General features: G+C 49.3%; 1 protein-coding gene across 2 annotated transcripts; it reads left to right on the forward strand.

Moving 5' to 3' along the window:
- Positions 1-976: 976 nt before the first annotated feature.
- On the forward strand, positions 977-10726 carry CCKBR (cholecystokinin B receptor). Of its 2 annotated transcripts, XM_063095650.1 has the most exons (5): positions 977-1127; positions 8878-9129; positions 9283-9532; positions 9845-10005; positions 10188-10726. In XM_063095650.1, exons 1-5 carry the CDS (start codon positions 977-979, stop codon positions 10724-10726), a joined length of 1353 nt encoding a protein of 450 aa, XP_062951720.1. The 2 variants fall into 2 exon arrangements, with proteins under 2 accessions (XP_062951720.1, XP_062951721.1); XM_063095651.1 differs by lacking the exon at positions 8878-9129.
- Positions 10727-12390: the final 1664 nt, after the last annotated feature.

Here is a 12390-nt window from a genome sequence, read left to right on the forward strand (position 1 = left end):
CTGGAGACCGCGGAGAGAGCCAGCCGCCGCCTTCCCTCTGTTGCCTGCGCTGGGAGGGGACTGGAATCATACCCCACTCTCACCCCACCGCGGTTTATCCTGGCTAGTTCTCACTACCACCCCTGACTGCCCTCAAAACCCAAGTCAGACTCTTCCTTCAGGCAGCCCTTTCCCTGGCCGTCGCTCCCCTGGGAACAAATGCCAACCTCCCCCGACTTCCCTCTTCTCCCCATTGCTTAGGGTTCTTTGGGAGCATTGGGTGGAAGCCTGGGTGTTGGGCCTGAGAAAGGAGATGGAGGATGCGGGACCAGATGCAGAGGTTACCTCAGTCCTGCGGCTAGGAGCTGCAGAGAACGATGGTAGCAACAGTGTCACGGCCACTGATGCCACTGCGGCACAGAACGGTAACCGTGGTGCTAGGCGCAGGCTAGAGCCTCTGCGCAGCAGCGGGGTCTCCAATGCCACCTCCAGGTCCTCTGACCCACCAGAGAAGGATGCTGGACCCCGCGGTAGCCACACCCTATCCCATCCCTCTCATCCTTTCTCCCCGCGCAACCTCCCCCGACACAGCCACCACCCACAATCTCTCTCCCCTCCCCAAGAATTCCCCGGAGTCGGGGGCGGTGGGAAAGAGGGGTGGGCAAGAGAGAAGGCTCTAAGAAAAGACGAGAGAGATTAGGGAAGGGGGCGAGCCTGGAGGACAGCACCCGGGACGGGGAGGGGGCAACTCCCGAGCTGGGGAGGGGGCGGAGAGTCACCCAGTGGGACAGAGGCAGAGCAGAGCCTGGGAGGCATCGAGCCTAGGCGGGGCGAGCGGAGCGGGAGTGGAGCCGCAGAGGCCGGGGTTGGGGGCGGGGACCAGGCGGGGCGGGAGATGGGGGCGGGAGCCTGAGCAGGAATCTCGGAGCGGGCAGGTGGAGCCGTGGCGGGAGCCCGCCGGGCCGAGCTGAGGGAGGCAGCGGGCTCGGCGGGACCGATGGAGCTCCTGAAGCTGAACCGGAGCGTGCAGGGATCCGGACCTGGGCCGGGGGCGTCCCTGTGTCGCGCGGGTGGCCCCTTCCTCAACAGCAGCAGTACTGGCAACCTCAGCTGCGAGTCCCCTCGCATCCGCGGAGCCGGGACACGAGGTAGGTACCTCCCAAAGCCCCCTGAACAAGCTCCTTCTCACTGTGCCCCATTACACTAATAGAGGCCCCCAAGACCTCTCTACACTGCCTCCTCAGGCGCCCACACTGTTCCCCCTCCTAGTATCCCCTCAGCCCCCAAACAGCTCCCCCTCACACATTCAGCTCCCACAGCTCTTACAACTCCATCACAGCTTCACATCACCTGCTCAGAACCCCTTTCACACCCTGGTCACACCTAGAGCTCCTGGTTAACCCCAAAGCACAGCCCCCTCCTAGACTGTCCGGAGGCAAGGACCTCCTCTTGCCAACACTTCCAGACCTCTTTTCCTTTTACATCCAGTTCATTGAGCCACAATAGGGAAGGGAAAGAAGGAAGGCAGGCGAGATTAGGAAAAGAAAGGGGCTGATTGAGGAGGGAGTACTCTGGAAGGCCTGAAAGGGAAGTTAGAGTTATAATCTCCTGTGCCCCTCACCCCCACCCCCAGCCTTCCCGAAAAAGATCCTCAAATCTGAATTTGGTGAACACCGGGGGAAACTGGTTAGAGCCACCTGTCTCCATCTCACTCATCCTCAAACCCCTCTGTCTCCCGAGTTGGAGTTGTTCTCAAGGCTCTGTGCCATCTCTCTTTCTCTCTCTCCAAGCAATGTCTCCAAGCCCTCCCTCCACCCTGCCTCTCTTCAGGTCTCCCCCTGCTAGAGCCTGGCTGCCTCCTTCATTCATTACCCCATCCCTTTGTGTCATTATCTTTTCTCCCCACCCCACCCCTTCAGACTGCTTCCAATCACTCAGTCCTCAAAATGACTTTCACTGCCCTCATCATCTGTATCTCTCTCTCTCTTTCTCTCTCTCTCTCCCTCCCTCCCTCCCTCCCTCCCTCTCTCTCCCCCCCCCCCACACACACATAATACATATATATATATTTCCCTTCTTGCACCCTTCCTTTCCTTCAGTGTTTACTGAACACCTGCTATTGTAGTCCCTAGGCTAGGTGCTGGGCACACAGGGATGAACTAGACCCAGTCTGCACCCTCATCCGTCTATAGTCAAGTGTAGAGAGGAGACAAGCCAATGGAAGAATCAGTCATCAGTGAAGTCCTACAGGAGGGTGCAAACTGTGGGCACCCATAGGAGATAGGGTCCAAGAACTTCACAGAGGATAGAACCTGGAGCTGGGTCTTCAAGTTAGAGTTCAGTAGGCATAAAAGGAAGGAGTAGGATTCTAGGAGAGGGAACAGTGTTAGGCAGAAGGAAACTAGTCTAAAGTCAAGAAGGGAAAGTTGGAATAAATTGTAGTCCAAGTATTTATTTACCCCTCAAAATAATTCATGCTTTCTCAGCCCAGTATTACACACTTTCACTTAGATTCCTTCATTCAGCAAATATTTATTGAACCAGAGATTGTGCTAGACAGCGGGGATGTAAGTTAAACAAAATTGACAAAATTCCTACTTCGTGGAGCTCAGAGTCAGTGGGGGAGACAGACAAGTAAGCAGGGAATTGCTTAGAAAGGAGAAGTGCCTTGATAGGGGAAGATAGTAGGAACACCACCAGAGGAGCAGCTCCGGTCTAACCTAGCAGTGGGAGTTAAGCTTGGCCTCCTAAGGAGATGAGGTATAAACTGAACTCAAAAAGTTGAGGGAGAGCCAGCCAAATGAAGGGACAGAAGATGCAAAAGGCATCCCAAGTGAGGGGCAGGATGTTTAAATCATGAAATTTTGTTCTGTGTGACATTGTTTCTGAGCAGCTAAAACATATACCATAAAAGGGGAATAGTAATCACTCAGGCTAGAGACCTTCTAGTCCTGGCTAAGGAGTGTGGATTTTATCCTAAGGACAATGGGAACTACTGAAAGATTCAGTGGTACTGCCAGGATTGCTTCTGTAGTGTAGAGGATGGATTGGAGGACATAAGATGGAAAGCAAGAGGACATGTAGGTGGCTATTATCTTACACTGGTCCAAGTGAAAGATGATGCTAGCTTAGACTAAGGTACTGGCAGTGGGGATGGAGTGAAGTAGATCGATGTGAGAGCCACTTCTGGAAGTGAAGTCAACAGAACTTGGCAACCGACTAGAAATGGAAAGAGTGGAAGCGGTCAAGGGATGATATCCAGGTTTCTGGCTTAGACAACTGAATGGATGTTGGTGCTATACAATGAGATCAATAACAAAGGAGCAAAAACAGATTTGAAAGAGGGGATTTTAAATTCAGTTTGGAACCCACTAAGTTTATATGCAGGCGGTATTGCCCAGTAAGCTATTGAATCCAGAGGTCTGGAAATTGTGGGAGAGGTCTGAATAGAAACATAAACTTGAAAGGTGTTTGTCTAGAGACTCACAGGATAGACAAAATCATACAAAGATTGTGGAGAATGAGAAGAGAAAAGGTCCAAGGACAGGATCCTGCAAAAGACCAATATCTAAAAGACAGACAGAGGAAGGAGAGTCCATGAAGGATATTCAGATGAAACCATCAGACAGCCAAAAGCTATGTCCTTCCAAAAAGCAAAGAAAAAGAGAGTATCAAGCAGGGTGGAGCAAGTGATGTCAAATGCTGCCTATATAAGTCAGATGAGGACAGAACAGTAAGAATAGCATCCTTTGGATTCAATAACGAAGTCCTTAGGAAGAGTTGTGGGTATTGAGGCCTGACTGTATGAGGGTACCTCAAAAAGTTCATAAAAAAATAGAATTAAAATATAATACAAACCATGCCATGAACTCTTTGAAGTGCCCTCGTATAATAGGTTGAAGATTGGACTGGTGGAGGAGGGGGTTGTGAGAAGTGAACCAGGGTGTGTAGACATAACTTTGAAGAAGTTTGGCAGGGAGAGAGAGACACAGAAAAACAGGATAGTGCCAGAAATAGCATGGGTTTCAGGAAGGGTGTGTGTTTGTGTAGTTTTGTCGTGTGTGTATGTGTAGTAGAGACAAGCATTTTAAAAATTTTGATGAGAAATAGGCCAAGAAAGAGGAAGGTTGAAGGTGCAGGTGAGAAAAGGGATAGTTACTAGAGCAAGGGCCCTGAGGAAGGAGCATGTGGAGCAATTCAGAACAGGTGCAAGGCTTGGCCTCACTTATCTGGATGTTGCTGCTCACATACATTTGGACGTTACCCAGGCAGCAGACATTACACACAGAGACCCTGTCATCCACACTCACCCAGATATCACCCCCTCAGAGGCATATGTTACCCAGGCTCACTCCAATGTTACCAATAGAAATTTTAATGTTACCACTTTATTCTCATGTAATCCATGCAGCCTTGAGTATTTCCATGTTTACTCAGATGCTGCCCACAGAAAGACAGATGTTATCTACACTCACTTTAATATTGCCCCAGTCTCTTAGATGTTACCCATCCATCAAACACTACTCACTTTCATTTTAATATTATCCACACACAATCAGTTATCCCCCACGTTCACTAAAGTAACCTTTCTCCAGATATTACCCATAAAATCACATATATTACTCTCACACATTCAGATATTACCTGCAAAGACTCAGATATTAGCTGTGTTCACTCAGGTGCTCAGTTGTTTTACTCAATCAAGATTAACATCTTGGCTTAACTTAGCATGTTACGTTGATATCTTACATCTATACTTCCCACACATACTTGGATATTACCTCTGCACACTAAGCTATTACTGTCATCACTTGTATATTCCCCCATTCACACACAGACCTCTGAACATAACTCATGCTTCCTGAAGGTGTTCCCTACAAAATGCGATATTATCTACGGAGACTTGGATATTATCCTTGCTCATTCAAAAGTTACAACGCTGGGCCGGCCCGTGGCTCACTCAGGAGAGTGCGGTGCTGATAACACCAAGGCCCCGGGTTCGGATCCCATATACGGATGGCCAGTTCGCTCACTGGCTGAGCGTGGTGCTCATTCAAAAGTTACAACGCTTACTCAGATATTACCTAAACTTAAATGTAACCACCCTCAATCAGATTTTACCTATAGATATGTAGATGCCACTCTTCTCCAGATATTGCCCACAGAAATGAGTTACTTCCACCCACCCAGATATTATCTCAAAGACTAAAGTATTACCCAATGCTCACTCTGATATTACCTACAAACCCTTCCGTATTACTTCTGCTTCCTCAGTATCTGCTGACACTTAGATGTCCTCCATCCATTCACCCTGCTATTACCCACAGTCAGTTGCATGCTATCCGTGCTCACTACAAAAACATGAGTATTACTTTGATGTCTGTGTGCATGGGTGACCAGATTCAACACCCTGGTGGAAAGTAGAATTTGAGATAGCAGCAGTTTCAATGTTCTGTGCAGTACATTCTTAGAAAAGCCCAGTTTTTATTTTATGTGACATTGTCTGAAGTTTTTGTGCTCCTACTTCTCTGCCATTATCTAGACAGCATGAATGCAGATCCTCTAGAACTCAGAAGAAAAGCTGAACTGTCCCCGTCTTCTGAGTCTCCTACTCTGATTTCTGCTCTCCTCTTGTCCCCAAGCAACTGATGCCCACAGATAGACTAGAATATCAAGACACTAGTGGCTGTACACCAGGAGGTACCATCTCCCATGATTCCACTCCTGCCTTAGGTTCCTAGTCACTGAATCTACTGTGGTCACTCGTATTCCACCACACCAACACATATGGATGCACATGCACACACACATACACACACACACACGCGTACACACAGTTTACCCTATTATTAACATCTTGCATTAGTGTGGTGCATTTGCTACAATTGATGAATCAACACTGATACATTATTAACTGAAGTCTAGTGTACATTAGGGTTCACTTTTTGTGTTGTACAGTTCTATGGGTTTTGACAAATGTATAATGATATGTATCCACCACTGTAGTATCATACAGAATAATTTCACTGACCTAAAAATTCCCTGTGCTCCACTTATTCATCCCTCTCCTTCTTCCCAAAGCCCTGACTTTAAGATTGCTTTTAATTAGAATTTTTCACATCTCCTAACCATTTGATAGCAAGACCTAGAGAGTGGTGGCTAGGAAAAAGATAATAGCTAGGAATGCTCAGTAAAAATAGCAAAGTGCTATACAATTGCTGATCATTTTTACCGGGACTTTGTTCTCTAGTTTTGAGGAGTCCCCAGGCAGAGTGGGAACTTCATAAGGGGGAGGCCTAGCCTCGTCCTTATCGTTCAGCACAGTTAGCCAAGCTCAAGGGCACACACATGGGACGCATCAACTGGATGAATTAATGAGAAATGGGCTTTTCACACTTCAGAGAGCTGTGCCAACTTGAGGTGTGGTAATTGCATCAAGAATTAGTTGAAGAGAGATGTCCAGAGGAGGATGTGAGAAAGATAATGGAACTAAAGAGGTTCAAGGGGCCGGGGGTAAGGGTGAGGGGAAGGAGGACTTGGAGGAGACACAGAGAGTACAAGATAGACACCAACTCTTTTTTCTGGGTCCAAGGACCTCTCTGACAGAGATCGCCTTCCCAAAGGTTCTTTATTTCCCCCTACACACACACACATACACACACACACCCCTCATATTTGTCACAATAAGCCTCCCATAATCCCTCCCTACAGAGAGGGGCCTAGCTTCTAAAGGAGACACAGATTTGTTTGTATAGAGTAGCAACAGTAATGTATCAGAAATCTCAGCCTGTCATTTATTCCCCAAGAACCCTCCAACATATGTCTCCAAAAAGACTGTGGCAGAGAGGCGTGGGCATGATGGAACACCTTTATAGAGATGAGGGATGGATAAGAAGGGGGAAAGCAGGTATATTTCTGTATTGAAAGACAGACTTATTCAAGACTCATTAACAAGCATGTGTTGACTGCCTCACATGTGCCGGACATTATGCCAGTGCTAGGCATGCACTGGAGAACAAGAGAGACCTTGCCCCTGTTCTTAAGAAGCTCATAGTATAGTGGGGAAGACAGAGAATTTGGCATAATAATGCAATGAGAAATGTCATGATAAAGTGTAGAGAGGCAGAAAGGCATTTAGATTAAGATTTGATTGGGAAAAGAAGGAGGCAGTATGATGAATGACAAAGGAGCAAGAGAGCAGTAGGAGGCAAAGCATTTTAGGGATCCAGAGCCTTGGCTTCTGTTCTGATTCAGCCCCTTAATAGGTGTGTGGTCCTGAGTAAGTAATGTTACTTCTGAGTTCAGTTTGGGGATTTCTTATAAACAGCACTTACTTTATGCCTACAACAATTTCTAAATAAGTTGATTATTGTTTTGAGAAAACAGTTCAATTTGGGAGCTAAGACAAGAGTCAGCCAATGTACCAGATAGGGCTGTAGAAGAGAGGGCCACACCTCTGGGCCCTTTCTTCCCCACCAACCTGAAGTTTCTACCCCCTGCCCTCTCTCCCTTCAAGCTCCAACCTCCCTCATGCTGAGGCCATGGGTGTAGGTGATTCGGTCCAGTTCAAGTCAATTTGATTTTCTCTAGGCCTGCTCGGCTGTCATATGGAAGCACAAAGATGAATCAATCTCCCAATAGACAATGACACAAGTGAATGGGGCCAGTCTCCCAGCCTTTTGTCTCACCCAGAAACTCTAGGTGCCCTTCTGTGAGCTCCCACAGCACCTTGTTCATCCCTGAACCTCACCCTTATCATATGGTGTGGCAGTTATCTGTTTATGTATCTCAGTTTCCCTCTCCACTGTGAGCTCTAGATGTTGGTCATACTCAGGCAGGGAGTTTTTCATACTCACATTCATCTCTTTTTCTCCAGTGCCTGGCACAAAGGAAGTCCCTGTAAATGTCTGTTGAATGAGAGTGAGTGATTGGAGGTAATTAAAATATAAGGCAGAAAGTCAAAAGAGTTCTAATAGATGTGTAAGGAACATGCATGGGTCAGACAAAGGGGAGATTAATATCAAATGAGGTATCCAGAAAGGCCTTACAGAAGAGGTGGCAGTCCATCTGAGTCTTGACAGGTAGGGGATGAATAGGAATTCACCAGATGCAGAAAGCAAGTTAGTGATGAAAGGGAGGGGGGGATTGGTGAAAGAGTATTCAAGGCTGAGAAACCAACTTGAGCATAAAGAGAGTCACGAGTGCATATGATGCATTCAAGAAACTGAGTCATCCAGTGAATTAAGTGGTTGCAGTGCAGGGAGGAGGTGGGAAGAAGAAGAGGACAGTTCCTGGAGGATCCTGATGACATTGCTAAGGGGATGCAGACAGTAGAGAGTAAGTGAAGGGTTTTGTTTGTTTGTTTTGCCTTTGTTTTTGTTTAGAAAATAAAGTACATGATCAGACATGGTTCAAAAGGTAGTGGGTTGGTCAACAGTGTCAAATACTACAGGGAAGTCAAATAGAATAAGCCAAGAAGGGACCTTTGGACTTCGCAGTTAAAGATTAGTGACCTTGGGAAGAAGTGTCCAAACAATGATGGGGTACAGAGCATTGGACTGTAGTGGACTGAAGAGAAAGTGGGAAGGTACCAATAATTCTTTCAAGAAGTTTAGTTGCAAAGAGAAGGAAGGATTTGGAACAAACCTTGAGAAGAGACAGGCTTTCTTAAGGAAGAATAGAATTAGGCCAATTGAAGCCTTGAGGGTTTAGAAGGGTAAAGGATTCAAGTTCACCATTTACTGAGTAGGTCCTTGGTGGGTGTGTTAGGGATGGGAGGAAGTGTTCTTGGGATATAAGGATCTGACTGAGTAGTGAGGGTTAGGGATAAGTGGGATAAGGGATCTGGCTAAGTCAGCACCAAATCCTCTACTGCCACCTCTCCCTTTTCCTGTCCAGAATTGGAGCTGGCCGTTAGAGTCACCCTTTATGCGGTGATCTTTTTGATGAGTGTTGGAGGAAATGTGCTCATCATCGTGGTGCTGGGACTGAGCCGCCGCCTGAGGACTGTCACCAATGCCTTCCTGCTCTCACTGGCAGTCAGCGACCTCCTGCTGGCTGTGGCTTGCATGCCCTTCACCCTCCTGCCCAATCTCATGGGCACATTCATCTTTGGCACAGTCATCTGCAAGGCGATTTCCTACCTCATGGGTGAGTGAGATAAACACCCAGCTCCCCTTATCCCTCTCCCCTCCAAAAGTCCTGCTGGATGTAGGGGGCTTTCTCAGTGGGGGTTGAGGAAGTCACACTGGTGAGTGTGTAGTGCCAGTTTTCCAGGTGACCCCTTCCTCTTCCCTTGCTTAGGGGTATCTGTGAGTGTGTCCACGCTAAGTCTCGTAGCCATCGCCCTGGAACGGTACAGCGCCATCTGTCGACCACTGCAGGCGCGTGTGTGGCAGACTCGCTCCCACGCGGCTCGTGTGATCGTAGCCACGTGGCTGCTGTCCGGACTGCTCATGGTGCCCTACCCTGTGTACACCGTCGTGCAACCAGTGGGGCCCCGTGTGCTGCAGTGTGTGCATCGCTGGCCCAGTGCGCGGGTCAGCCAGACTTGGTGAGGGTGCCCAAGACCTAGTCCTAGGAATGCCCTTCTCCATCTCCACCAGATGCTTAGCACCATTCCCCAGAACCTTCCTCCAGCTGCTCCAAGAATTACCATACCAATTCCCATTCCGCACCTATCACCTTGGGATTCCAACTTGGGGCCCCTCCCAAGTTTTCTAGCCCTTCCCAGTGGCACCCCAAAATCCTACTCCTACCTGACATACCTGGCCATACCCCTAGAAACACTAGCCCTTGGCTCTTCCTCCATCTGTGTTTGCAGCTGGACAGAGACTCGCGTGATTGGTCTGTATTCTGTCTCTAGGTCGGTACTGCTGCTCCTGCTCTTGTTCTTCGTCCCGGGTGTAGTTATGGCCGTGGCCTATGGGCTTATCTCCCGCGAGCTTTACTTAGGACTTCGCTTTGACGGTGACAGTGACAGCGAGAGCCAAAGCCGGGTCCGAAGCCAGGGTGGGGCCGCAGCAGGTGGGGAAATCCAGCAGGGGCGGAGCTTTGGGAAGAAGGTGGGACCTAAAGTAGGTGGGTCTGAAAGGAGCGTGAGAAGGAGGCTGGAAACGGGGTTAAGCCTGGGAAGTGAGGTCAGCTGGGGGTTGAGCTGGAGGTTGGGAGGACTGCCTCTGCTCTCATCACCTGCCCTCTGTGTTAAGGTCCTATCCAGCAGAATGGGCGTTGCCGGCCTGAGCCTGGCCTGAGTGGTGAGGACAGCGACGGCTGCTACGTGCAACTTCCACGTTCCCGGCCCGCGCTGGAGCTGTCGGCACTGACGGCCCCCACTCCTATGCTAGGCCCCGGCCCCCGGCCCACCCAGGCCAAGCTGCTGGCTAAGAAGCGCGTGGTGCGAATGTTGCTGGTAATTGTTGTGCTCTTTTTCCTGTGTTGGCTGCCAGTGTACAGTGCCAACACATGGCGTGCCTTTGATGGCCCAGGTGCACACCGCGCGCTCTCCGGTGCCCCGATCTCCTTCATTCACTTGCTGAGCTATGCCTCGGCCTGTGTCAACCCTCTGGTCTACTGCTTCATGCACCGGCGCTTTCGCCAGGCCTGCCTGGACACGTGCGTCCGCTGCTGTCCACGGCCTCCACGAGCTCGCCCCAGGCCTCTTCCAGAGGAGGACCCTCCCACCCCCTCCATTGCTTCACTGTCCAGGCTGAGCTACACCACCATCAGCACACTGGGGCCTGGATGAGGGGCAGAGGGTGAGTGGGGGCTGAGGCAGGACAGGTGATCTCTACAAACAGAGACCCAACCAGTCGCACAAGAAGATAGATCACAACTAACACAAGACTGACAGCTAAGAGCACGGACTAACCTGAACACACAGAAAAAGGTGGCTTACCTGACACACAGAAAACAAGAACGTTGTTTTACAAAGGAAAGGAGGCACACTGCTGATGTAGGACAGAGCCCCACCCATAGAAACATACCACTGACTTCCGACAGACACAGACACAGCATCCCTGGTAGTGAACTATCCCTACACAGTGGGAACCTGACAAAGGCTGACCTGCCCCTCATACACATACTTTAATGGCACTGATTCTTTTAGGGTCTGTGGAGCCTGGCACAGGACTGACTCCTGGGATGCTCCATGCTATCCCAGTTTGACCTCACAATGCCCTTCCCCAACCAGCACTGAAAATACCAATAGGCCTAATCTCACATCTCCCTGACCAACAGGCTGTTTTGCACTAAAGAGTTCCTTCATCCCTTTCTGGTTAAGGACTGCGGCCCTGCCCCTCCTTCCTCACCCATCCTCTTTAAGAAATAATAAATGACTTGGCTTCCTCCTGGACTTTCTTTCTGGACTTTTTTGGGACAGGTGATGCAGCACTGGATTTTGTGGAGTACCCTCCCTGTTAGGCCCCTCCTAGTACCACCCACTCCTGTGCACAACCCCCTGCCAAGAAAGCCCCTGGTCTGAAGCTAGGTAGGGCTGTGTGTATTCTCTTGGTTGTCATCCTGGACAGCTTCTGTACTCCAGTGTTGTAGACATTGAGCTGGAGATGGGGAAGAAGCCATGACCATTAGATGGAGATCCAAGTTTTGTGGGACCTGACATTTTATAAAACTGGATGGCCTTTTCGAAGAAAAAGCATAAAAAATTACAGATATGAAATTTCTAGGACCCTGACCAGGGCCTGACCCTCCAGTGCTTGTGCAAGTGAAGAGCCCTGAAATTTAAGCCTCATCGGCTTCACAGCCAGAACGCCTCTAGAGTCCACCCACTAACTACCCTGAAGAAAGGCAAGATGGAGCAAAGGACAGTGAGAAAGGAGAGTGGGTCATCTGTTTACCAGTGCTCAGCTTGCTCCGATCCATCGTTTTTAAAGGGTTCTGGGCTGCAAGAGGCAGGAAGAAGGAAGAAAAGGAGGGAGAAGGCGTTCCAAGCTGTCAACCTACGACAGTGCTGGTTAAAAATAGAATCCCAGCTGGTCTGAGGAGCTGGAGGAGATATTGGGCCTTTCTCTCTCATACCAACTTTTCTGTGGGATGGGAGGAGGCTTGTCTGTAGGCTCTCCAGCACTCCCCACCGTCCCTTCTAAAGGGATGATGAAAGCTGCCCTACTGTTAGCTTCTCTAGCTGGGCCTGGGCTCCTGATGGCCACCAGATGGCCATGGGGAGCTGAGTGGGGAAGGGCTGGGTCCAGCCTCTTTGAGGCTGGAGCGTGAGCCTAAGTACTGTGGCCCAAGCCTAGCCTGGAACCTAGCACATGGGCATGGCCTGAATAACACCACTAAACACACTGTAACCCTTTAGCCTTCAGAATACTTAACTTCCATCACTCCACTCTATGCCCTGTCCAGATACCAGATGTGGAATCCTGGGCTCCTCCATCTATTTTCCATTTC

Source organism: Cynocephalus volans, chromosome 4, assembly GCF_027409185.1.
Source record: "Cynocephalus volans isolate mCynVol1 chromosome 4, mCynVol1.pri, whole genome shotgun sequence".
Classification (NCBI taxonomy): Eukaryota; Metazoa; Chordata; class Mammalia; order Dermoptera; family Cynocephalidae; genus Cynocephalus; species Cynocephalus volans.